This window comes from Pezoporus wallicus, unplaced genomic scaffold (assembly GCF_028554395.1).
Source record: "Pezoporus wallicus isolate ANWC-B61680 ecotype Strahan unplaced genomic scaffold, APGP_CSIRO_Pwel_v1 contig_13458, whole genome shotgun sequence".
Taxonomy (NCBI): Eukaryota; Metazoa; Chordata; class Aves; order Psittaciformes; family Psittacidae; genus Pezoporus; species Pezoporus wallicus.
The window spans coordinates 427,687-455,543 of NW_026635549.1; the positions used below are offsets into that span (position 1 = coordinate 427,687).

At 38.1% G+C, this 27,857-nt stretch overlaps 1 protein-coding gene across 24 annotated transcripts in view; it reads right to left on the bottom strand.

The window, feature by feature from the left end:
• The window catches only part of DLG2 (discs large MAGUK scaffold protein 2), a 995,744-nt gene that overhangs the window by 277,294 nt on the left and 690,593 nt on the right, over positions 1–27,857 (bottom strand). For all 24 annotated transcript variants that reach the window (XM_057396723.1, XM_057396722.1, XM_057396721.1 and 21 more), the window contains 2 exons: positions 27,666–27,835; positions 3,765–3,901 (listed from right to left, as the gene is read on the bottom strand). In XM_057396723.1, the coding sequence (XP_057252706.1) occupies positions 3,765–3,901; positions 27,666–27,835 (307 nt within the window). The remainder of the gene's footprint in view (positions 1–3,764; positions 3,902–27,665; positions 27,836–27,857) is intronic.

Below are 27,857 nucleotides of genomic sequence, written 5' to 3' on the forward strand. Positions count from 1 at the left end.
ACACAGACTAACCCTCTTCAATAGCACAGGCTGGGCACTGACAGCCTGGGTGTAGAATCATATAGTATTAGAATGGCTTGTGTTGGAAGGGACCTTAAGATCATCCAGTTCCAACCCCCTGCAATGGGCAGGGACACCTCACACTAAACCATGTCACTCAAGGCTCTGTCCAAACTGGCCTTGAAAACTGCCAGGGATGGAGCATTCACAGCTTCTCTGGGCAACCCATTCCAGTGCCTCAGCACCCTTACAGTAAAGAACTTCTTCCTTAGATCTAACCTGAACTTCCCCTGACTCAGTTTAAACCCATCTCCCCTTGTCCTGTCACTACAGTCCCTAATGAAGAGTCCATCCCCAGCATCCCTATAGGCCCCCTTCAGATACTGGAAGGCTGCTATGAGGTCTCCACGCAGCCTTCTCTTCTCCAGGCTCAACAGCCCCAACTTTCTCAGCCTGTCTTCATACAGAGGTGCTCCAGTTCCCTGATCACCCTCGTGGCCTCCTCTGGACTTGTTCCAACAGTTCCATGTCCTTTTTATGTTGAGGACACCAGAACTGCACACAATACTCCAGGTGAGGTCTCACAAGAGCAGAGTAAAGGGGCAGGATCACCTCCTTCAACCTGCTGGTCACATTTCCATGGAAAAGTGCTTGGGGCTCCAATGAACAGCAAGCTGTGCATCAGACAGTTGGGCGTCCTGGCAGCAAAGAGCTCAACAGCATCCTGGGCTGTATGAGCACAAACAGAGCCAGGGGATCCAGGAATGGTTACTCTCCAGCAGTTGCCATTCATTAGACTGTAGCTAGATACACGTTCAGGTTTGGTCCCTGCACTATAGGAAAGATAACAAAATGGAGCAAGTTGAGGGGACTGCTACCAAGATAGTTGGGATTGGAACACTGGTCTGGTGAGGAAATGCTGAGGGACCTGGGCTTTTTCAGACTGGAGCAGAATCACCTCTAGGGACAGCTAACAGCAGACTCCCAGTGCTCCTAGGAAGGTCATCAAGACAGAGCTCAGCTTTTCAGACAGCATGTGGTAACAGGATGGGAGACAGAGGCATGTGTTGAAACAGGAGAGGAGCAAACAGTTTATAAGGAAAAGTATTTTCCTCATGAGGAATGCTGAGCAGTAGAACAGGCTTCATGGAGAGGCTGTGCAAGCTCCATCCTTAGAGATTATTGAGATTCAATTGGATAAATTCCTGAGCAACCTATAGGTGACCCTGGATTATCATGTTAGCCAATGATGCTATGTGTGTGATTTCCCTTTAGTCCCTTCCACACAGAGAAGCAACCTAGCTGAGACACCTAGTGCAGTCTGGGTGTCTCAGCACCCAAGTGTTACCACCGGCAATATTTGACATTAGTAGGCATTACCACCAAAACACAGTAAGGAAGGTTTTTTCTCTGTAAGTCTTCAGAGCAGAGCTCTGGTCTGTTCCTTTCACATATACCTAGAAAAAAAAATGAGTTCAGTCTTCAGCTTAAGCAGTTTTATGCTTCCTCCAGTAATTTTTCTAATGGGCATCTCAGGATTATACTACAATGAAGCATTTTCCTGTGCAAGCGTTCCGGATAATAAGCCCCAAGTTCAGGCTCCGTTCCATAGAAACATAACTGCATAACATGCCCATATATAGATTTCACATAATCACAATGCTCAGTATTTACATTCTACATCTTCTGAATGCTTAACACACTATTAACAATCTGCACTTAATAACCTTAGGGTCATCAAGCTACAAAATGCCTAGATGGCACATACTTGTTTTGCATTTCAATATTAGTTTTGATTTTGCAGCATCTCTTTTATTGCATCTTAAATTGTAATGCATTTAATTTGCATGTTCTTTGGGATCTAAAAGCATTTTGCAGAAACTTAGCATAGAATCATAGAGTGGTTTGGGTTGGAGAGGACCTTAAGATCATCTAGTTTCAACTCCCCTGCCATGGGCAGGGATACCTCATACTAAACCAAGTCACCCAAGGCTCTGTCCAACTTGGCCTTGAACACTGCCAGGGATGGAGCATTCACAATTTAGATGAATATTAGCTTAAATTTTCTTTTAAAGCCTAATGTTTTTAGATTTTCTTATCCAACAGTGAGCCTTAGTCTGGAAGTACATAATTAGTGGAGAGTAATATTATGATTGATTTCCTTTGCTCATTTTGCATGCAGCAATAAAAGGAGAAGACAGTAAGCAAAGAATGAGTCCAGACTGAAAGCATGCAGTATAAAGAAGCACACACACTGAGAATGATGGCTGCTCAGTTTTAGAAGTCAAATTCAGGAGTATAAACTTATCACAATGAAGAAAAGCGCATATCTGACTTCACTGAATCACAGGTTCAAGACTGAGATGTTTAACAGATAAATCCTATAAAAATCTGGAAAGAATGAATTTATACACAGTGGTATATAAAATAATTATATTTCTATTTAAATTCATCCTGATCAAATTATGCAGGAGATGGTGAATGCAGGGTGTGTGAATGCATTTATTTACGGATGACACAAAAACTGCAAGGAATTGAAAAGAAAACAACAGCTGAACACAAGCAGATTTGCTATAAGGTGCAAAATAACAAAATAAGGTGTAAATTTAGCAAATACAAATATATATTTCTGTAGCAAAATGAGCCAAGCCTTCATTATACAACAGTGACTTGGATTTTACTGTACTGAGAAACAGCAAAGAAGAAATGCCAAAGAAATTCTAAGCTCTAGTTTCATTTTGCTTTGAATTTGATAACACCATTTGATCCTTAGTCTGTTTCATCTATCCACTTGGGTTAATTAAAAAAAGTCTAAAAGTCACCAGCCCAGCAAACAAGTGCCTTTCCTGGGCTGTTTAATGCCCTGTATAAAATGAATGCTTATCTTCACATGTGTCTGGAACACAGCGTCCACAGCCACGTAAAGAAAACCTCAATTAGGAACAATTTTGCAGGCAGCAAAAAAAGGTCATGGCAATTTTTTGCTGCTTAGATATCACTCCACAAAACAGAGCTACTGCAGCACATTTTTTCATGGCACTCATTCTCTACCTGCTGAAATCTCTGCCAAAGCATCAACACGAATACAACTTGACATAGATTAACTTCTGCTGATTCACCAGGGTCAGGATTTCCCCCTCAACAAAGGATAAAATAAACTTTCTGAGTGGGAAAGAATCATCTCCAAAGAACAACATACTCGCACTGCAAAGAATCAGGAAAAATTTCTGAAGTCAGATTAATTAGAATAAGCACACTTCCTCAGGAAAGGAAGACGGAAAAGGATTTTCTTTGAACATCTACATGGAACACACATATAAAGCATTCCTACATGTACTGAAATGTAGGTAAAAGTCCACTGAGAGTGGCATGTTTTCACATCTTCCCATTTTCTTAAAATGAGCAGTAGAATCAGTACTGTTATAATGAACAGGTTGTCTGAAGTCTTTTAAAGATTTGGTGCATTTTGACATGTCACTGATGTGCCTAATACATTTATCCTCTTCTCAGTTAAAGGTTTATCAAAGAAACATGAGACATAGCTTTTCTTCATAAAATGTCGGGTTTCCAGAGTAATGCTTTTTTAACTGTAGTCTCAGAAATGCATATAAAGAATGGGGAAAAAAAGGAAGATGATGACAACATAACTCATCATTATTACAGAAGTTGGAATGATTACCTCCAGTAAGACATATGGTGAATTAAAGTCCTTATATTAAACAAATTTCAGCAAAAAAAAAGCGATTTATATTTGTCATACTTACCATAAGAAGTCTATCTCCAACCTGCAATCTCCCATCCTTTTGCGCAGCTCCTCCATCAATAATCTTGGTAACATAAATGCTGTTGTCCCCAGGGATGTGTTGGTTTCCAACCCCTCCTGCAATACTGAATCCTAGACCTAGAGAAGATAAGGAAAACAAAACATTATGACAATATATAACTTCAGAGAGGAGTGCAAGAGTAACGTATATTTAATCTAGTGTACAATTGCAGGGTTTTTTACAGAAATACAAACAACATAAGAGATATTTGCGGGGTCAATACTTTTTCATTTTCTCTAGACTGTCAGAGACATAAATAAATCAATGAAATCCTTTGTCATGCGTAGTTATAGGAAAGTAGAGACAAAGAGAAGAGAAACACTGATGATTCTGTACCCATGGCTAGTCCTCACCAGGGGCCAGTGAAGCCTACACCAAGAAGTTATGGCACAACTTACCGTTACAGCTCATAAAACTCTGATGCTTGGAGTTTGTCTTCTAAACATTGGTGTAAAATACCTCACTGTCTATCAGAACAAAATTCAAGTTGTTCTGATTGTCCACACAATTTGAAAAATACTTGGAGAGGTGTCCTGCACATTTTGCAAGTTTCTGTAGGACCACAGTGAAGCGTGTCCGAAAGTGAAAGACTTGGATTTAAATCCGCTTCGCTTATTTCTCTAGGACACAATAGCTTTGGCTATGGATACATACAATAAGAAAGAACAGTCTTTTGAAACATATAACTTCTGTTCAGTGATGTGTGAAATTCCTAGAAAAACACCCAAAGAGCTAAACTTTGGAACAGCGTCAGTAATACATGTTGATATGATTCAGGAAAAGGAAGGGAGTAGAAATAAAGGACAGTTTTACCTTTTTCATATTTAACCTCTCCTCCGGCACACTGCATGGGCAGACAAATCATTGCCTTCATTTGTAACAAGGATTTTATGTCTCAATCAGAGAAAAGACAGAAATTACTGTGCTTTTATTTCCATAAAAATCTACTTCATGCAGATAATTTTTCGTAGATCATATCGCTGAAGTGAACTTCCAGCTGAACAAATAAGCTGTCACTGACAATAACCAGCTTGGATTATTGCTTCAACCAGGCATTTCTCTTTTAAATGCACAGAAGAAAATAGTTATATCTATTTAGAGAATAATAAACAGTTTTATCTATGAATTCTATGCTGTTCAGTCATTTTTAAAGCAAATATGATAGTAATATCTGCAGCCGGAATAGTTAAATGAGATAGTAAAAGAGTTGCCTGGAATTTGGCATTTTATCACAAACTCACCAGATTGACTTCTTAGGCAATAAAACTTAAGGGTGGGTGTATTTAATACACACAGGCTTATTTAGCATCTGTATGAGTACAGAGATAAGGTTTTTTGAGTGGATTTAATATTTTTGCTTTTTTTTTCCTCACATTGTTTTCATTTTCATTTATCATTAGGTATTAAAAATATGTGAGGTCTGATAACATAATGGATAGTTAATGGATAGTGTCAAAAAGAGTAAATTACCAAAAGGAAACCTCTAAATTTATATCTCAAATTGAAACACTACTTAATTAAATATGATGAGGATTAACAATACACATGAAGCTAAATCAGATGTATGTAATAATTAAAATAAAGCTTTATTTAATTTCCAGCTAAAGCTGATGATCACTGTTACTATTTAGGTACTGCTGCCAGGACAACTACAAGGATAAAAGAATTGTATTTCTTCAGCATGGAAGAATTTGTTCATTATCCTGGGACTACAAACAAAGAAGCAAAGAAATAGTCTAAGAAAATATCAGAAACAGAAATTTTTATTACAACATTAATTGTGGACAAGGAACAACGGTTGAATAATGCTCACTGGTGAAATAGTTACCATCCTTTTGAACCAAAAAACATCTGCATACATTCCTACCAGTGAAATGAAGATTTGAGAGGATTCCAGAATGATGAAGAGAGCAAATGAGTGGGCTAGGCTGCAGCCAGAGAGCTTTCTTCAGCTCTTTTATGTCCCTTCTAAGCTTAACCACTCTTCAATTCAATGATTGACACTGTACACTTGTAGAGGACAAGGTAACTTCTGGCCAGATAGATGTTCTGTATTTGGTGCAAAGGGGTTCCTAATTCAGCCTTCTGCTGAATATAAGCAACCATTAACAAAGATAATCCCTTCCAGTTACTGCAGTGCTGAGTGGGGTACTGGTGTTTGCTGTTTGTTTGCATGGTTGTAACATAACTGATGTATGAAACCACAAAAAAGAAGAGAACAAACACGTGCTACTCCTATTGCAAAAGTGTAGTTAATAATAATGAAAGGAGTAACTTTTTCTACTTCTCTCATCTATATGACATAGCTGTGTTACAGCGCATGAGCCTACATTGTGTTTGCAAGCAGGAACCAGAAAAAACAGCATTGAGTATAAAAAGGTTTAAAGGAGCAGAACAAGACGGGAGTCAATAATGCAGGAAGAAAAGGAAGAGTGGGTAGGAGTGATAACTGAAGAAGAGAGAGATTTTCCATGTCCCTCCTACAAAAATGATTTCATTTCATTTCTTTGCCTAATGATACTTGCCTTCTTTAAAAGTTTTCTTCTTGGGAATAGTGGGGAATGAAAGAATGGCACGTTTACATTTTCTTAAATGATTTTTGCTAATTGTTAGGGCATTAGGAAAATATATTACAATAAAACTTTTGCATAGGACTCATATGGCCAAATGACATCTGACAGCTATGCTAATCACTTATGCTACCTTTATAATCAATGAAAATTCATTAAAGGCTTTTAAACCATGATTCACCTCATCTCAAAGAGACATCTGAAAGAGATGAGATGAATCACCCTCTTGGTTTCTGAATGGCTGGGGGCTGGATGTGGGAAGAGATGGGTGGGAAGATCAGTGCTATAAAAGTTCACAACCTGAGCTGGAGTCTTACCTTCATTTAGACTGAGTGTTTGCATTCTGGTTTAAGACCTCAGAAAGGTTTGTGCATCCCTGGTGTGGATCCTTCTTGTCACTAGCTACATCAGGTTAGATTCTTACTCTATTTTGAAATCAGAATCATTTGGGAACACTGGGAGCAACATTTGTTTTCTAAACTCGGTTTTTAAATTGTTGCACTGAATTAAAAAATTCAAAATAAAATACCATTTATAATTGCAGAACTTATTAGCCCTTGTGGATAGGAAAACACTGCCACCAAAACAAGAATTGCTTTGAGGAAACCCCTCCCTCTGACTTCCTATTTTCCTAATGTGCAATCTGCTTCACAGCAACACCTCAGCTTGGATGGAACAGCCGATCTTCTCACATTAGGAATTAGGTGGATGACAGATTTAGAGTGAAGATAAGGCAGAAATTTTTACTATGAAGATGGTAAGGCACTGGCACAGGGTTCCCAGAGAAGCTGTCGCTGCCCCATCCCTGGAAGTGTTCAAGCCCAGGTCATACGGGGCTTGGAGCAACCTGGTTGTGAAGGACTGAATTAGATGGTCTTTAATGATTCCTTCCAGTCCAAACTGTTCTATAATTTTACAGTTCTATGAAGAAGAGAAGAGTACTCCAAGAGGAAAAAGGAAAGAAAACTGGGTTTAATACTGATGTACATACACCCAAGGCAACCTCAGCTCCTTTCAAAACAGTTCTACAGCACTTATTTACAAACAATATAGGTCTGTGTTGTTTCATTGTGGAAATTACTTAGGTTTAAAGAAGCTATATTTACATAGTCTCTGTTTTCTTCTCAAAGGGAGAACAGTTTCATACTGATGAACCCACCAATAAAATTATCAAACCTGGAGCAATTCAGTCTCATCCATCTTTCCAATTAATCAAATTCCACTTGGAGGGAGGAAAGGAATATAGGTAATATAAAATGCTTTAATGATATTTTATCTATCTCCTATATGTTGTAGGATTAGAGCTGAATATCAACTTATTTGAGTGAGTTCCTATAATAATTCCTATTCCTGACTCATGTGACAGCTTATACCAGATGGACTTACATGAATAAAATTTGGCTACATTTTGTTTTGTGGGTGAAAAGTCAGTCTGAAGTACAGTACGATTCATAAAACTTTAACAAATATTCTTAACATACTTAAAAGCTGTCTATTTTCACTGCTGTTGTTAATTCCTGTTTCAGACCCTGCTCCCAATACACTTCAGATGACTCCTTTTGTAAGCCACAATTTGATAACAGCCTCAACTGGAAAAAAGGCTCCTAGAAATCTAACTGAGCCTATCATTATCCAGTGTTTCTAACAGCCCTGGATTAAAAACATCAAGCATCTTCCTTATTGTGTTGACACTTATTTTTTCCAGAAATATCTAGTGGCTTTGGTTATTTCTGAGTTGACGTCAGAATTAAAATGATGTACAGTGCCACCAGGTAAGTAGAACATCCTCTGGAACCACCTCGCACAAGGAGAAAATTACTGCCCCCTTAACACAGTGTGTTATTAGATTCTCAAGCCTTCAGCTATTTACCCACAGTTCCTGTGTTCTTGCCCACAGCCATTTTTATAGTTATTATTTTTATGCATCCCTGCATTCTGGCTGCCAGTGCATCACTTTCCTGTGCTTCTGAACCAACAGAGATGCCAGATTTCAGTACAGCCTCAGCTTAGGATCAAAGTGGAGAGCACACACAAGCCTTCCACGAGTATGGCCAGCATGCTCATGAGAGATGCTATGACTGGATACTCTTTGGGAGTTGCCATTATATAGCAGGAAAAGAAAATCCTGTTCTTGCAAATAAGCCCTGATTACACAGCGGCACTGGCATGTCTTTGGAGAGAGCAGACCCTTCCATAGCCTCAGGAACAGAGGACTTAGAGCTTTTCTGTATTGAGCCAGAGTTTGGTCAGAGTTTTCAGTAGAACGTAAGCAGTGAAATTTTTCATCTTTCATCTGCCTTTATCTGCATCAATTTTAAAAACTTCAAATTCAAATTTTAGAAATAAATTTTAATCAAATAGTTCCAATATTTACTATTCTTAATTTATTAAAAAAAACAAATTTAATTGAAATTTAAAACATTATAGTAACACAATCCAGCTGCACAGCCCAATGAAGGAATCTGCAGCTCTGTATCTTGCTTCTTGCTTGATAAGAGAGAGAAAACAGCAATAATGCCTTCAATAAAGTGGTGATGCCCAAGGAACCTGTGGCTCCCCCATCCCTGGCAGTGTTAAAAGCCAGGTTGGACGGGGCTTGGAGCAACCTGTTCTAGTGGAAGGTGTTCCTGCTCATGGCAGGGGGTTGGAACTGGATGAGCTTTAAAGGTCCTTTTCAACCCAGGCCATTGTTCTATGATTCATAGTAACCCAAACAGCATTCTGAAAGACTAAAGGCTTGGAAGAATGGCAGTCACCTACAGCTCAGCAGAGAAGAGATTGTGGCAGCAGCAGTTGTCTGTGACCCAATAGGCCATGACTGCAGGCTGGTTTCTGTACCTTTGATTGAGAACACCTAAGCAGGTTTGCAGTCTCAGATTTTACAAACTGACATCTATACCATTAGGAAGCATGTGTAATCTGAAAATTCAGCTACCACAACTCTATCCATGGCTCCTCAACAGCTACGTGTTGGCATGTCCCAGAGAGCTCCCTGCATAACATTGCTTTCTCTGAGCTTGCGCTCCTGCTGCAGATAGGGCAATGCACTGTGTTGTATCTTTTCTTTGGACATAAGGGGTTCGTCAACACCACTTGAGACTCACAAAAGTCAGAAATGTAGAAGTGTTCAGAATATGGGAAAATGTCTTCTGGATATTTCAGGGGTTTTCTTGCTGGGTTTCTCTGCTCTGGGCTCAGAAGCAAATTAAACAACTACAACGCTTTTCCAACTACTTTATCATTCCTTGGGGCATTAAGATCCAAAAATGTAGTCATATCTATTGGGTTACAACAAGAAAGGAAGCAATCTGTTTTCAGGACATAGGGTTACACTCCTTGGCTTAAAAAAATGTGTTGACATTTCCAGCCAGAGAGGAGTTGATGGGAAAGGGAGATTGCAACGCAAATATTATCATACCTGCAAGGCAATGAGTGCATGTTTAAAAACAATCATGCTGTAAATACAGTAGATAAAGCATTGGTTTTACATTATCATAACAGTAAAGCTAATCTTTCTGTTATCTTTAAAAATGCCTCGAAAACACATCTTGTTATATTATACTGCTATTTGTGGAAATTCGTAGAAAAAGCCATCTAACATGTAAATGAAAGCAATCCCTCCTTTTTTATTCAGTTTTGCAGTTAAATGTTTTTCTCATTATGATTTTTTTTTGCCTACATATAATTATTCCCAAAGATACATTCCCTTCAGATACAGTCAAAACAGAAAGGAAACAGAGATCTAGGAAAATACACTTAGAGCCTCATTAGAAGTTGTGTTTGTTCTATACTTTCATATTTACTCAAATTAATGAAGAATAGATTTCCCAGAAAACACAATGAGCACTTGCCTAATTGCACAATAGAAATGCTCAAAAATACTTTAAAATGTCTTGAAAAGAGAAGTCGGTATTCCCAATGATTCACAATAACCTGATTTTTAAAGCATTAGTGAGGATTTAAGTTCACTGAAAATCAAATTAAATCACACTGTCAGACTTGTACTGGTGTATGTGGAAGGAAGAGAAAATTATCTCACTTTTGACATATACTGACACTCCAAGAACTGTAGCAAGCAGTTCAGCTCTTTTCGGAAAAGCCACATGATACACCAAGTCTAAACATTTCATGTTAAAACCAGTCAAATTATAGTTTTAAAGAAGTGAAGATTAGTGATGTAAAGCAGATAAAGCCAAGATCTGCCACTTACAAACAGGATTAACTGCTTAAAACTTGATTTTTTGAATGTCTTTTCTCCATTTCCATTTCCGGTTTGCATATGCCTGCAAGTGAAGCTGTGCATGCACGATGCCTTCCTGCTCACACAGGAAGTGTTTGCATATTTTTGGTGCACCCACAGGGACAAACATCCCTCAGATACAGAGTCGCTAAAAGCCACAAATCTTGATGAAGGTGGACATCATCTGGCTGCTGTCTGTGTGATGGGGTCATCCACATCTTGCAGGGAATGTTAAACAGCGTAAGTGACAGTATGGCTGAATGTGATATGAATGGACTTTTAAAACTACCTTTTTTCCTCATTCTATCTTTTTCTGCATTAGCATCCTCATCCCTGCCCTTTCATTCACTTGGGAAAAATTCAACTGGACTATGCATGACTACAGATGGAGAAGACATCCCTGGAAGTGTTCAGGGCCAGGTTGGACAGGGCTTTGAGCAACCTGCTCTAGTGGAAGGTGTCCCTGCCCATGGCAGGGGGGGTGGACCAGCTGATCTTTAAAGGTCTCTTCCAACCCAATCCATTCTATGATTCCATGACTCTAAGCAGCCAGTTGTTCTAATTAGAAGCAAAAAGCCAAGTGAGGGGTTTCAAGGTGCATTTTCAAGATTGCCATATGCTGAACTAAAGCCTCACTACTGCCAAAAGAGAAACCTCTGCTCTGCTCCCTGCCTTTGGCCACACTTTCCCACTGCCTGCCTTGCATTAGCCATGAAGTTTTTCTAGCCAAATGGATTGGCAAAATGAAAATGGCATAAAACCCAAACGAAATCAGTGTGAATCACAGACCAGATGTGTATTCATCAGCACCTACAGAGACAGCAGCAGTAAGAGCCGGCAGCTGAGGATGGTGTTGGGTTCACATGGTCCCTTTGCTGGCAGCATGGTTTTGTATATGGCACTTTATTATGGAGTTGTGACTCTTATGGAGAACGATGCAATACTACCACTGCTGTTCAGCAAACTCAACTTGGAGGATGTGGCAAGAAGGAAAGATGCAGGGACAGAAGCAAGGAGCTGAAGTGAGTAAGACAGAAGTGGCTATTTTGGCTAGAAATGCACCTGAATAATAATTAATAAAAATATGCTTTTTTTGACTGGGAGGAAAAGGAGTAATAAAACTTCTCTCCTAAGCTTAAGAGAGAGAAAGAGATGTTAGCAATTGCAGGTTTGTGGTGCTCCTGAGAAGTAAAGCAAATCTGATATCGCTATAGTGATAGGATTCTGTGATTCTGTGATAGTGGAAGAAACCAGTGTAATAATAAGGCTTACTCAGTACTTCTCCAATTTTTGCGCTGGCAGATACACTGCTACTATGAACCTTTCCTGGTTAGAGAATCAAATAATAAACCTTTAAGTCACCCTTTCCAGAGAAGTGTCCTTGTTTCCTAACATATGTTTTAAAGCAATCAGTCTCATTACCATAAATAAAAATGCTTTTATATCTGTATTTATTTTAACTGCATCTTCAGGTAAAAATGCCATTCTCCCTTAGCGTGTAATGGATAATCAGTCTGCCCTTTAAGGAGAAGTATCTGGAAATGGGATCCAGATCCAGATGGGATCAGCATGGCAGAGATCTCACTGATGTAAACCCAAAAGACGTCCCTTTTCCTTGTCTCCTCTCTTCACCAGACAATTCAAACAATATCTTGAAGGGTTTTTCCTTTTCACCCGCTCCTTGTGTTCTTAAACTTCACTTGACCCTGATATTTAATAAATTTATATATATATTTTTTTTGCCACACCAATTCACACATGTGAATTTAGAACAAAGAAACAAAAATTACATGCCATGACTCCTTTGGGGTGTTGAGAGACAAGCAGGCAGTTAGAGAAACCTCAAATGACTGCAGTGAGAAGATCCAAAGAATCTACTATTGTTCTTACATTATCTATTTACTTGGGTTCAGATCCCGAAATATGGTTCACTTTCCATGCACAAGGTATCAGTTGTTTCAGGTATAGGAACCAAATTTATGCTGACAGTTGATTGTAGTTTGCCTAACATTAACAGATAGTACCTATGCAATTTTCTGCACAAATTACTGTAATTACTGACAGCAGCACAAGTTATTTCACCTCCTAATAACATAAATGAAAAGCATTTCTTCCTGTAGATGTGGATATCAAGATCAGTTTTAAAGTAGTTATTACTTCTTGCTGAGATGTTAATTTTTTTAAGTCAAAGTACTATGTAAAGCTGTGCTTTTCCTGCCATTTTTATCAATCAAGATTCATTCGTGAAACCTACAGACTTGACACGGGAGAAAACTGATCTAAGTCATGACATAATGCCATTTGCTTTGTATAACATGAGGTAATACATCTTTAACTGTGCACAGCTGGGTTATGGCTTTTGAAGTTCTATGGCTCTTTTAGACTATATTTAATAACTTCTCACCAATGAAATGGAGACAGAAAGAGCAGTCTGTCAGCTTGGGATCTGTTTAACAACCATAAATGTCAGGGAGAGACTCATCAGTTTCTTTTGTTCATTCTCCATCTGATGAGGGGAATTTAGCATTTATCTTCCTATCACTGTTGCAAAGCTGAACAGAAATACGTTCTTGAAAAGCCCTCTGCCAATTATCTTGAGGCTTAAAAATACAAAATGAAATCAAAGTTCATCTTGCACCCTCTTATCTATTTGCAATCAACCCATAAATAACCTGTTATCCATTCAGTTACTTCCTTTTTAAAAAATACAGAAAGAAATCAGGACACAAATTTACAAGTAAATTTGGTTTTTTATGTAAGGCAATTTACAGAGCCCTGGTGTTAAAAGTTTACAAGTATATAAATGATACGGAGAAAAGGAAAGAGATGGTGTTTGCTGAACTGTAGTAATGAGGTGAAGACACTGAAAATGGATTCAGGAGTCATTGCACTTTGCTTTGACTCTTTTTGTTTCCCCAGTCCCTTAGTTCAGTTTACTGATGATGCTTTCTGGCAATACTACTCCAAGAAGTAAAGTGAAACAAAAAATGTTTTATTTGCAAGTTAGAAGCACCCTCTACTCTTACAGGATAAAATGAGTAAAACCAGACACTTGTGACCATAAGAAAGCTGGGGACAGATGTTTCAGTAGGACCTTTAGTGATAGGACAAGTGGTAATGGCTTTAAACTGAAAGAGGGTAGGTTTAGAAGAGATAATGAAGCAACTTTTTACGATGAGGGTGGTCGAAATGCTGGCACAGGTTGCTCAGAGAGGTGACAGATGCTCCATCCCTGGAAACATTCAAGGTCAGATTGGACAGGGGTCTGAGCAACCTAATCTAGTTGAAGATGTCCTCACTTGCAGCAGGAGGGTTGACTAGGTGGTCTTTAAGGCTCCCTTCCAACCCAAACTATTCTTTGATTCCATAGCTTCTCAGAAGAGAACTGTACTCTAGTATACATAACTAGAAAGATAATGTGAACCCATATAATCTGCATTCAGAAATACAGATCATGAAAAATGTTCTAATAGTTTATGCTTAGCAGTTGGGACTCAGAGTATAACACTACAAAGTGATTGTTTCAGCCTGAGTTACACTACAGCTTTTCTTTGACTAAGAATTTCTCTGATATTTTTCATCAGGGCTTTTCATGAGATATAACACCAGACCCTGCTATTAGTCCCTTGAGGGCTTCTATCTAGGAGGGGTATTAACATGGCCCTTCTCTCAGCTATTTCAATCAGTAACAATCCTTGAAGTTCCCTGCAATGCCAGAGGTAAGGTGTAAGTCAGTCTGTAGGTACGATGTACAAAGCATTCCTAAAGAAAACTGAAACCCTGGGGGAAAGAATGAATGCACTAAAATGCTTGTTTATTCCCAGCCCCCTTCTGGGACACCCCTTGGAAATTTTAGGCAGCTACCTGGATGAAAGGATTCATCCCACTGAAACCCACAAATGTAGAACCCAGAGCCTACGAGACTGATTTTAGGTGTAAAGAAACCAAGCCCCCCCCCCCCCCCCCCCGACTTAGTGTTAAAGATTTGGTGCAGTCCAAATACTGAAACCTGACGTGACAACAGCCTTTGATGAAGAACCAGCCACCCATCTAACCAGATTGTTGCTTAGGAGCACGACCCTGGTTTGGGCAACAGAAAAGTTGAAAAGCCAGAGAAATCCTAGCTACCTGTGAATAAACAAATGCAGAGGGAGACTGCAGTTTATCTGTTCTAGTATTCATTCATATTTTCACATGTGGAGAAGTTTCATAAAAAACATTACGAGTTTTATCATTCGTAGCCACAGCTAAAGCAAAAAAGAGAAATAAAAAACACTACTGCTGAGGACAAGCAAAGCAAATGTTGTGGGTTTTGTCTGGAAGAAAACACATGTCTTTATTTCTGCAGGTGCAGGATTTAAATGGCTCTATATATCCTGGCTTTGTTCATACTGCAGTGAAATGAGAAAATTTTGTTATGATCACTGAATCTTGGGACTGGAAGAAACAATGGATCATTCACTCTATCTTGTTGACCTGAGGCAGAACAAACTATAGTTGCATGGCTAACAAATGACTGTCTTGCACACCTGGATATTTCCCATGCTACAGAGCTGGTGACCTCCCTGGTAATCAATCAGATCATGAGCCTCACTCTTCCTAAATCCAATCCCAATCTTGTTTATCATAATTTATCTATTAAATTTGGTTTCACAGCCTCCCTAAGGAGGACACAGAGCAAACTCACTCTTCAAAGATGAGAAGGCAAGAAGACTTTTACTAGGGGCCCATAACCCCCCTCTAAGGCTTTGGTATTTCAGATCACTCACTCTTTCCTCTAAGGATCGGCTTTCTAAATCTGTCATCATTTTTACTGCTTTCCCCTGGAGTCCCTCCAACTGGCCTACACCCTTCTTGAAGTGGAAAGCTCAAAGGTTTACCTGTGAAGGATGAAAGGATTGCTCACGTGTTATAAACCATGCCTCAATTTGTAAATCCCAATATACTATTGAATGTTTCATCACAGTATGATGTGTAAAAGATAAGAAGCTTCAGCTAACAAAGTTCTAGATGCTCTTCTACGGGATTCTTTTCCCATAAGCACTATTTAATAGAGTTTCATTATTTCTGCTGAAAATACTTGGCAGTTGTCCCTGCTGAATTACACCTCTTTTTCAGACCACTTTCAATGTTAAACCCTCTCAGCATATGGTGTCATTTGAGAAAAATGTAAAAAGAGTTGCAAAGAGGAGTGTGGCATCCTCTGGTAATCACTACTCTTCAGAGTTTTTCTAGGTGCTTACAAAGAGATTTCCTACTTGTTCCAGTATTCCTCTGGGGTTCTGAAAGAAAACTGATTACCTTATAGTCCCTTGGCTCCTCTTATACACTTCAATATGGATGAGTTTTCTGCTTACCCTTTCCAGTTTCTCATTTCACGTTCTCCACACAGATGTTTAAAACCAAACATTGTCAGCACTGGGATTTCATCAGCTAAATTTTATTGGTCTGGGATCAAGACCATCAGGTCATGCAAGTATAAAATATCTAACTTCCTTACATGCTACCAGGCCTGTTCCTTCTTCATTCCAGGCAGAGGTCTTGTCCCTCTGTTGATGGATTTAATCGTGGTAGCAGCTGTATCACAGATGACCTTTCTGTTAACACTGATGCCAGCAAAAGGACTGGCATTTTTTTATATCTTGCCTTGAAAGCACCTATCATCTCAACATCTCTCTGTAACTACAAAGTACATCTCTAAGCTACAATTACTCCACTGCATCACAGAAGGATGTGATTTGCTGTAACAGCATTTAAAAGCATTATTTAAAAATAACTCTTAGAAAATTTGCCTATGGCATTTGATAATCATTAGAATTTAGAAATAAGACACATGTGACCTACAGACTAGGGATAAGATTTACCCCTGGCCTACCATTTACCCGTGTTATTTTTTTCAGCTACAGTATATAAAATGTAAATATGCCACCACTAAAAACCTTGACTAAATTATTTGCTGTAACTTTATGTTTCCTCATTTCAGGCCTCTCTTTGTTGGGATGGTTAGCATGTCTTTCTATTCATGTCATAAGACATCCCACACATTGTTTTGCATAAGAAACCAAACAAAACCCAAAAAACACAGTTTGGGGGGTAGGGGGGAAACTACTTGCAAGTCCTTATTTGCAAACATCACTTTCAAAAAAAAAATAGTCAAACCCGCCTTGATATTGTTCTTCTAGCTTCTGCAACATATCTTTCATCAAACCCAGAGACACTTTGTGTCATTATATCCTTTTTTATGCCTCATTCAGCTCTAAGATCTTGCTTTGCAACTGTTTCTCCTATCAGAGATAATGACTGGACAAAATTCTTTCTAAACAATCTAAAAGCAGGCTTCTTATTTGTTCCTATAAATCACTGCTCAAAATTCAGAACATCCCGGGTAATGAACACAGAGGCTTGTGCTCATGGGACACACTGGATGTATTAGCTAGTGTTCCTGGTTTCATAGGAAATGAGCCACTAAAGACATCAGCATTAAGCTGTCTCCTTGCCTTTATGAAGTCAGCCAAAATGCAACCTGGAAGAGGTCACAGGAATTTTTTTCTGTCTACCAAGAACACCAAATGCTCATGTTGAGAAAAACAAATCCCCTTGCCATTGTCCCAAGTGGTGGAACTTCTGAATGAAAACATCTCAAATGAGTCTCTGCAAGAAAAGGAAAAGAAGTGGTACCCTCTCACAAATCACAGGGCTTCACTGCTGACTTGAAGAAGGGTTGAAGAGCAGCTATGTGTCAAAGAGCACAAGTCTTTGGCACAGCAAGACTATTTTGCTTCTTCAAGTAACTTCACCTCACTGTATCTGCAATATAGGAATCTTTGATACATTCCAAAACAGCTGCCTTTGTACTCGGCACTGATCTGACACATGCAGTACCAGAGTGTTTGTGCACTGGAGTCCCAGAGCTGGGACTCCTTGGTCTCATACCTTACGATACACAATTGGAAAGTAGGGTCATCTGCACAGACCATGTGTTACACAGCAAATGGCAAAGGACACCTCTTTCCATCTAAACTGCAAAAGAAAGGTTGCTGTTTCTAGGAATACTAATATAATATTTCAAGAAACACATAAGGAAAAAAACAAACCCTAATCGATGAAGGAAAAGCAGTTTTTCAAAGCTTTTGGACAAATGGTCTAAAATAAGAAATGGTAAGTTAAAGCCAAAATACGTATTTTTGTCAAGTGTTAACACCTGGTTACCACCTTTAGCTGTTACCAAAAAAGAACCCAATTTGCGTTGTTTCTTTTGTTTTCATTAAAGGTAACTACAATTTTAGCTAGAATTCAGAATACTGAAAGCAAAATGAGGATGACAGACCTGCAAAAAGGGCTATAATATAGTATTGGAAATAGTCAGATGCATGACTAGTCGCAATTAGTCACTTCGGTGTCTGTCTTCTGACTAAGTCTTTAAATGTTCAGAGACGCTTTAATGTAACTCCTTCCTCTTTCCCTGCTAGTGGAAACAAAGGATTAATATTGACTGCTGAGAATGGATTCTTAAATAGGCTGTGAACTGATATTTTATTTACCATGTTACCTAAATCTTTAAAGCTTCATCCAGCTTTGTCACTCCACCATGATCAGAATTTCTAATGCCTTCCTCAGAAGACTTAAAATATCATCTGCCTGTTTTTAGTATTCCAGAAAAAAAAATGAGACAAGAACACAGGAAAACATCAACAGCTACAGCTCCCCAGGCTATAAAACATGATTAAATACAATTTATTCTTTGAAAGGTGCTTTTCATGGCACAGCACTATTTTGCTGATGAGTGAGACAGCAGATTTCTTAAGAAAGATCTGGACATGTGACAAACTATCAAGAAGACCGAACTTGCTATGTAGATAATTAACTGAACAATAAAGGATGAAATCACTGCTCTCTATTTTCACCTGATTAATTTGCACATTGCTATTTGAAAAAGGATAAAGCTCTGCAAAGAAGCAAGGATAAGGATTTTCAAATTAGTTGCAAATGACACATATCGTGTCAATGAACGTATTCTATGTGTGATGCAAAATCCTTAATGTTTTCTTCTGCTGAATCAGGATGTCACATCAGGCTCACAGCAATTGCTGTTGCATAATTATTTATTCAAGCGGTGAAAGATCAAGCGCGATCATTCCTCAAAACGCACCTGAGGAATTTAAAGCAAGGAACATACAGGTAGAGAAAAAAGGACAATAAAACTGCCACTCCCTAGGAAATTCTCACTCCTCCACTGAGAAAACATACAAAAACATGTTGGCCTCTTGTCTACAGCAGGGGTTCTTTCCAAACTCAGCCCAACAGCTTAGCAAGTGACGCCATTCTCCTTCCTCATCTTTTGATTTATTGTGTATCTGGAAATACTGATGAGACAACACTCTGCTACACTGTCTGATGCATCTCCTTCCTCTCTTGTGCTGGCTTGATGAAAACAGCCATGGTAAACATAATGAAAGGGATCTCCTGCAACTCCCCTTTAACTCTTACACAGCACTCCATGGGGAGGAAAATGGTGAAACTACTCCCTGATCCAGAAATTTATAATCTAAAGGAAAAAAAGGAGTACAAAGGCATGTTATAATAACAAAATGATGAGACTTACTGTAATTATATTTGGTCAGGAGAGGAAAATAGAGTTGGAAAAGAAGTTGGCTGAGATGCATTGGGAATTTGTGCAACACTTGTCATAGACCAATGTGGTGGAGACACATCCTTGGGATTTTTAGAAATGCTATAGAAAAAGGTAGCAGTGTAAAATGGCATCCCAAAGCAAAGACATCACAGTTCTTATGAGCCCAAGACAAAAGATATTCCAAGAAACTTTCCAGCAGTGCTCCAGAGATCATTACGAGGCTGGGAAATCCATTTGGTAAGCAACTTCCTTTGAAGCATTTCCACAAGGATGGGTACACCAAATATAGAGTTTTTAAATGGTCTTGCTTTATTCCCACTCAGAAGCAAGCCAGATGAGCCAAACCTGGAGAGCCATCCATGACCTGTCCAACAGCTGAGCACAGATATTAAAAGCCCTTTCCCTCTGTATAGGTAGAAGTGGACAAAGGAAAGAAAATGTAACCTAGTGAGTCACACTGCTTGTTTCGCAGCAAAAGTCACAGAAGTAACTTTAACTACAGCAAAAGGGTTGACAACTTATGCAAGTGAGTGACAGAAAACAGGGTCACACTGGTCCACCATATCACTTGCTGTCTCTAGTTGGAGATGAAACAATCTAGGTAACTGTGTGAGAATACAAATTTCCTACCTAATTCAGAAAGGACAAGCACAAAAGTTTTTGTCAATTGAAATGTCAATGATCTACTTAGCTCCAAAGATATCTGAATTTGGTCTGACATGACAATGACTTCATAACCACCACCTTCTGCTATTTAACTGCAATTGAAACAAAGATGACAGATTTACTTACTTTCTCCACTGAAGAGAAAAAGAAACTACCCAAAGCTTATTTTTCTTGAAGCAAAATCTTCAGCTTTTTGGTATCTAAACCTACCTGCACATCTTCCCCTGTGCTGCCGCTTTTCTCAATCGCAGCCACAGTTCATTAAGATGAATCATGTTCTGCTGAAGCTGCCTCATCAGTAAGTATTGCTGAAGCAATTTGGTAATGATCTTAATGTGTGGTGCTGGATTTTTATAGCCATCTCAATTGGCTATTAAAATACAGCACCGCACTTGGAAATTGCAACTGCACCACTTCAGAAATAGTTAGCATGATGGAGTTGCGGAAAGCACTGTTCATTTCAGTGGAAACCTCACTCTTTGTGAATGACTTCTTGAAACTGATACTTAAAATCTACTATGAGATTAGATGTTCGTTGTGTGTATTAACCCAGGGTTCTTAGAACTGCTTGGAGAGTTCTTAAGAACTGAGTGTTTTCAAGGGAAAACAACACAAAACAAATATATGTATATAAAATTTCTGCACAGTCTTTCAAGTAATTTTGTTTATTCCTTTACTGCTAATGGAAATGACAATGAAAAGAGGGAATTTAGAATTATCATGAAAATACAAGACTTCAAGCAAGTGAGATCCTGCAGCTCACAGGATAGCTCTAGTTTTAAGTGAGACAACCAATGAGATGGACAGCTTCTGAGTTCCATTTGAAATGATCCTTGTTGATCTGGAAAATCATTACTTTATCAATTGACTAATTATCTCCAAAAGAGGTTGCATTTGGTCTGATACGACAATAATTTGATACTACCTCCTCCTGCTATTTAACTGCAATTGTAACAAACCCCAAGATTTACTTTATTTCTCCACTAAAGAGAAAAAGATAATAGCCAAAGCCTGAAATACTAGAACTGAAGTGCCACTCTAATAACGATAACTGTTATTGCGTGAGATGACAACAAATAAGTCCTGCTTTTATTCAGGAATGGAAAGAACCACTCTACAGAATGAGTAGTTTTTAAGGAATATTTCGCATGTCGTAATTTATACAAATATGATGGCAAGTCTGTAGTGACCAAAGGCAGATAAAACATTTAATGTTTTACTTGTGCCATAAGGCAGAATATTAAAATAGCAGTTGTATGCAGATATCATCACTTATATTAAAGAACAAGTTCCTCAGCCTGTGAAATATGAAGGTGCAGCCATAACCTACTGCTTTTTCTCCATCACATATTGGCAACTCTGATATGTCAAAATACTTCTGGAAAACAGCAAAGGCTTTTAAAGCACTATCACAGAGCTTTCTCATTTTATGAGTTTCAAGAGAGTACAATTTTCATGCCACAAAGTATGCAGATACTCATATATTCTTACATTAAACTTCCCTTCAGGGAAGTCATGCCTTTAGTGATGTTAACTTATGAATGATGGTTTTGAATCGCTACCTTAAAATTGGAAAACTAAGTATTAGTGCTTGATAGAGCACTTTCTGCTAATTGGATGAGAAGTGAGTTCCCTTCAAGCAAAGGCATCTCACAAAAAAATGGTATTATAGCTTCAGTTGTGGTGGTTTTCTATTTCTACCTGTAGTAAGTGATAGTGTGTTACAGTCATATGAAGTGAAGCACTTAAATTACAGTTCAGAACCTATATAATTTGTTAAATCTAGGTTTGGGACAGTTTTCCGGCTTCTTCATTTTTCTACAGCTCTTTTTTAAGTTGCCCCATTTTGCTCTGTTTTAAATCAGGCTACACAATAAAGCTCACAGCACAGAAGGAGAACACTGAAAAACAGAAATGAATTCACTGCTGATGAGATCATAAGACTGAAATTCTTAAAACACCATAAGAAAAGGTTTAATGTTTTGTTCAAACCGTGAAAAAACTTTTGCTGAAGACACTTTGGAGCTATAAATAAACATTTCTCAACATGAAATACAAAAATGGTTTGAAGGTTTCAAGTGATCCTAAATTAACAAAATGTTTGCCAAACTTGCCATAAAACCCCCTCTCCCCAAACACTAAAGTTTGCTATGAAGTAGTTAGTGTCCCTTAGGTTAAATAGGCAGGTATAGTAGTAGCAGTGATAGTTATAGTGATAAAAAAATACATCAGTCTGAGGCAAGCACTTGCAATCAGTTACTAAACAGCAAGATCTGAAAGCTTTCAGTGCTCCCTGAAATTGAAAAAGAAATAATTGGGGTTCTTTGTCTCCAAAACCTCCCTCTTTCCTTTTAAGTTCTCCAGATACTACCTGAGATAAAAAGGTAACCTTTGGATTTGTTGTAGTAGGCAAAGATGGTAAGATTTCTCTTCTCCTTGTTGAGAGCAGCACTTGTGAAAGTTACCCCCCACCCCCATTCTGCTGTTCTGAATTGAACACTTTCTTTTTTTTTGGCAGACATTTAAAAATATACCTTGTTCCACTGTACTTTTTTGACAGTTTCAGTTGTCACTGCAAGCTGGGTGCTATCTATGTAACAGAACAAAAGATTTTTCCAATAAAGCCATCAATCCAAACTAAAATATGTCAACTTCTATGAAACAGAAGTATGAACTTCTATGAAACTATAGACAATAAGGTAGCAGAGAACATTCCAGTAACAACTCAAGGTAAGTCTATAGTGAAATCATACCTTATATTGATGATGAAAGTCTGCATCTTCTCAAGAAAATTCCATAGCTAACCAAAAATATTGTACTTAAAACACACTGATTCTTTTCTCAGTATAGGAAGAAAGCTTCATTACTACTCAGTGACTTTATTCAGTGTCATCAAGAAAAAACAAATAGTTATGTGAAAAGGAAATATACCACGTGCTGCATAGTCGCTTCAGTCCAGCACAGAAAACAATGAAATGGAAACTCTGGAACTGGTTATGCCCAATGACTTCATCTAACATTTAGATGGATATACATAATAATAATAAAAAAAAAAGTGTGTTACACCCTTTGTATTCATCTCATCTTATTTTGGAGTGTTTTACTGAGATGCCCCATTTAGGAGCTTTATCTCTGCTAAAGGAGAAGAAAATTATTCAGAGTGATGCAAAACTGGCTGAGCAATGCACCAGTTTCTAGCTTAGATTCCCCAAACACAATAACAGTCCGAATAGCCTAAATAGAAAGTCCTGACATATCAGGACCATAGCCCTAATTCTGACTGCAGGAAAGAGTAGAGGAATAAGTGCCCCTAAATATCTTTTCTAAAGTACCCAGAAGTGGGTGGATGAACCTGATCTGAATGACAGTGACACAGGAATGACAAAAAAAGCATGCTTACAGACAACAGCAAAGAGACATAGCTGCTGATCTGTCCAGAGCCTTTCTGCCCAATATACAGTGAAGAAAAGGGCAGCTCTTATCCATCACTGCAAGATTCCAACACAGTTCAAGTATTGTAATGATAGCTAGGATTGAATTACCATGACAAGTGTGGGAAATTGATCCTATTTCTTTATACTGTACTTTTTTTGGGGGTGCTTTTAAGTCTGCCATATCTACTCCCACATTTCCTGGCACTCAGCTTTTCTGCCTCTCACACCCAAAACTTCATTTCTGCAGACATTACATTGCCAATAGAATTGAGGTCAGAAGTTTACCATGTGATCCTACACTGCTGTAGTTACGGGGATAATTATTTTCTGCCCTTTTTTTTTTCCCTGTATATAATATCAGAGCTTAAATTATTGGTTAGGTACTGGCAGATAAAACATTACACAACCTCTGTATTTGAGTTTCTGACTGCCAGAAATTTTCCACAATGGTAGAAAACCATTTTTCTGTCTGAGTCTTTAAAAAATTAAAATTAAAACTAATAAAGTGCAATTTCTATATCTAAATTTTCATCAAGGATACTACTCTACACTTCTGGTTTTGGAAAAAGTAGATTTGCCATGTGATAGGACAGCATTAAAATCCCAGAGGGCAGTGGAATTCCTTTGGTTTAAAATGCTGCAGTCAAAGGCAGTTGAATGGGTTTAAGCACTGTAGTCTCCAATAGTGACTGAAGTTTGTAATTCACTGCTCATACACAGTTCTTTGCAGGAAGAAGCTAATACAGAAGTTATATTACACAGCCAAGCACCACCATTAAATTGCTTTGTTTTGAATGCCTGCATGTTTGTTCCCCAGGAATAAATACTGCAGTGCGCACAATCCATTCTCATTACTGATGGTCTCATTATGTTTCAATACAGAGCAAGAAAAGCGTGTCACTTAATGACAGGATTTCAGTAGTGCCTAAATCCTATTGATTTTCAATAAGAAAGCTCCACTCTATATCCTTCCTCTTGTATAGCCCCCAGCTACTGCAAAGGCACTGGATGGGAAAACCTGCAGTGCCTTGATGGTGCCTGAAATAAAATACCCACTGTTTACTACTAAATACTAAGCAAAGCCAAATAGTGAATCGCTACAATTGTAAGTCTCACTATAGCGATGTACAAGACCTCTACAAAAGACAATCTCCTGAGCATGTGAAAGAGGAAGTTCCTGCAATGATCCCAGTTAGCAATTACCTTCAAGACACAGACTATAGGCATCAGCCAATATGATCAATGAAGTCTGGCAAACTGATGAAGGCACAGCCTTAAATACGCAGCCACAGCTGTCTTTGAAACCTTGATTGTTCTATTACACAGCTTATTTCTGTCTTTGTTTACCTCTTTTCCCCAAAAGTCACCTTAAAGAGTTATAAGAATTATATGACCTTCCAGCACATATGATGCTGGACAGTTTTCTATGAAGTAGCAGGAACAGGGACCACTTGGCAGCACATTACCATGGCCTTATCCCTGTCATATGCTCAAAGCCATTGCTACACAATGCATATTTAACTTCTGTTCAAAATAGATTTGCAAAATTAACCTATGTCTTTTATACAGTGGTCGCTAGCCAGAAAAAATTAACATCCAGTTAAGAAAAATCTAACCTTTATGGACTCAAAGCTTGTATTTCAAGCTTTATATTCAAGTTCAGTCTGAATACCTCAGATGAAATTGAAAGACTATATAAAAAGCCTTGAAAATTTACTTCTTTATCACCTTCAAGTGCTGAAACGTATGATGTACTATGCATACACAGGCAAGTAGTGATCTCTGAATTTACATGGTATTATGGAAGCCAAGACTTGCTTTCATGTGGTAAATTCTCAACACAGCAAGGAATGAACTCAGTATATACTGAGTTATATACTGACAGAGGCAGACAGGAAAATAACCAACTGAAAAGGTAATTGCTTCTCCAAGTTCAGTATGGAGCAGCCTTCTTGTCTAAAAAAACAGTCTCACTTTCCTTATTTGCCTTGTGAGTAGGAAAGAAGGAAAGGTGTGGGAGTTACCATGTCCTGCTCTGGACACCAAAACATCCCAATTTCACTCTGAGAAGTAAGAAACACTGTGTATATAAATACTAAGTTGTTCTTGCACTGTGTAGTAATGGTGTGAAAGAGCAGTTCAGACATAAATCACCTGAAATGTGTACAGATAAGCATCACAGGAGTGACTAGCACTGAAACCCACAGCCAAGATTCACAGGTTTTAGTCTCGACTTCAGCCATGAGTTTGATGCCTCTCAACAGATAGTTTATTTTTAATTCAGGATTTTGAAGAATTCAAGGGAAAACTGCTATAGACATAAAATGAGTACTGGTAAGATTTCCAACCAAACTGTAGCCTATTTTCTTTCATTCTGTTTTTTAAAATCTATGGAATATAGAAAGCATATAAGTGTATGCTTCCTTGTTGCTTAATCTATAAAGATAGATAGAAAACCTGGATTTGCAAAGAAATAGCCCATCAGCTTTTCTTTTTTTCATCCAAGCTCCAAATTAAGTTTTTTCTATAATATTGAAGTGAGTTTTTTAATTCAGCTTAACAATAAAATTCACTGTGGCAAATATCTGTAGTAAACTTAATGTAGGAATATAGCTATGTAACAACGTCTGTAGCACTAAGCTGCAAAGCATCTTTAGCTTGTCATAAAAGGTACTTTTCTAGTTATTCACTTTCTTTTATGGAAATAAATGTGAAAATAAATAGTTTCAGGCATGCAATGAAAACAAACACGATGCAAAACCATTATTAGATAATCCCTGCCTCTAGTCCACTTCCACGATGCAGCAAAAATTTGGTCACAGTGAATAACTTTTACTGTTTCATCACCACCTGAAGGGAAATGTTAAGTTTAGTTTCTTTAGCCTTAGGTTACTCAAACAATTATCACAGCACACACTGAGTTTAATTCCAAATCTTTAAAAACCCTGCTGCCTGTCTGAGTTCATACAGGTACAAAATATCTCTATTAGAAAGTCAATTTAACACTGCAATTGGCTATGAGAACCCAGACTTCCGGGGGTTTACCCTCAGATGCGTGTTTAAATCTACTATTTGCCAAGAGCAGAGGATGATGAATACACTGCTGTGTCAAATAACCATGATATATGTACATAGAAGAAGTACAGTGCAACACTGAAAGCCGTGCACTGTCTTTGCTTATGATGAATGGATAATCTCAATGGTTCCATGTGTATTAGAAATAAATATACTCAATTACTGGTATAAAAAGTATGCAGAAGCATCCTGCAATTTTCACATGAGATGAGAAGCAAGGGAAACCACTGAAACAACAGCTACAGGTTACTCACTGTTGATAAAACAGGTTGAATAATCTCATGGGTATGGCATAGACTGAGACATACGGATTTCCCCATTTAACGTATATAATTTTAATTTAAAGACTTATGAAATAATCAGTATGGATATAAAAATTACTGCTGTTCATCCTATTCAGATAGAATGAACACAGTACTGTGAAAATAACCATTTTCTTTGCCCAGAAATTAGCTATGAAGAAAAACACAGTAGCCAGAGGGAAATTTCAGGTAGGAAAAACAATAAAATTACATTTGTTAAACGTAACATTCTACAAATAAAAACGTTCCTTTTTCAAAAGGAAAGAAGAAAATCTAATATTCATAGTTGGTACTAATGATTCTAGAAAAGAATTTGGGTTTGCTTGTTGTTTGGTGGTGTTTTTTTTTCTGTAACCAGAAGGTTCTGCTGGAAGTGATAAAGCTGATTTAGACTAGTGAAGGTTTCATGCTAGACTTCCACGTAAAATTCTCCTACATAATGCACAAGTTAGTATTCCTGTCTTCTTGTTCCAAAGAAAACTGTGCAAGAAACCAACAACATGAAATAGAAAGGATAAATTGGATAATCATGAGGCCTTCTAAAAAAAAAAAAAAAAAGAGAGAATTTGGAAACTGTATTCAATGGCACCTTAAATGAAAGTCAGAGGTCTCAGTGGAGGAACTTTAGAGGAAGTATGCATGCAGCCAATGTAAAGCATAGCATCTCTTCATCTTGCATTTCTTCAAGAGACAATGAGCCATCTCCACAATAAAAATCAAATGAAAGAAATCACAAATCCTTCAATTTCTTTATATTTCAGGAAGAGACATGAAACCATAAATTCTAGTTCTACAAGCCTAAGTGAACTGCAGTATTTCACAGGCTAACTAGTTAAGAAATCAACAAATTCAGATGATATTTGAGCTGAAGAGAGGTTAAGCATCAAGTTTAAAATGGATGTCTTTTCATTTTCGCATTTACCTTTAGGTCCCTTGAACAACTTGATCTCTACCACGGTCTCCAGAATAGGCCTTCTTCGACGAACGTACAGTCGTACTATGGAGCCAGCCTCTTTTAGGGCCTCCACGGCTTTGCTGTGTGAGACTTCTGACACATCGACCTCATTCACTCGCAAGATGCAATCGTTGACCCTACAAGAAAAGCAAAGAACCA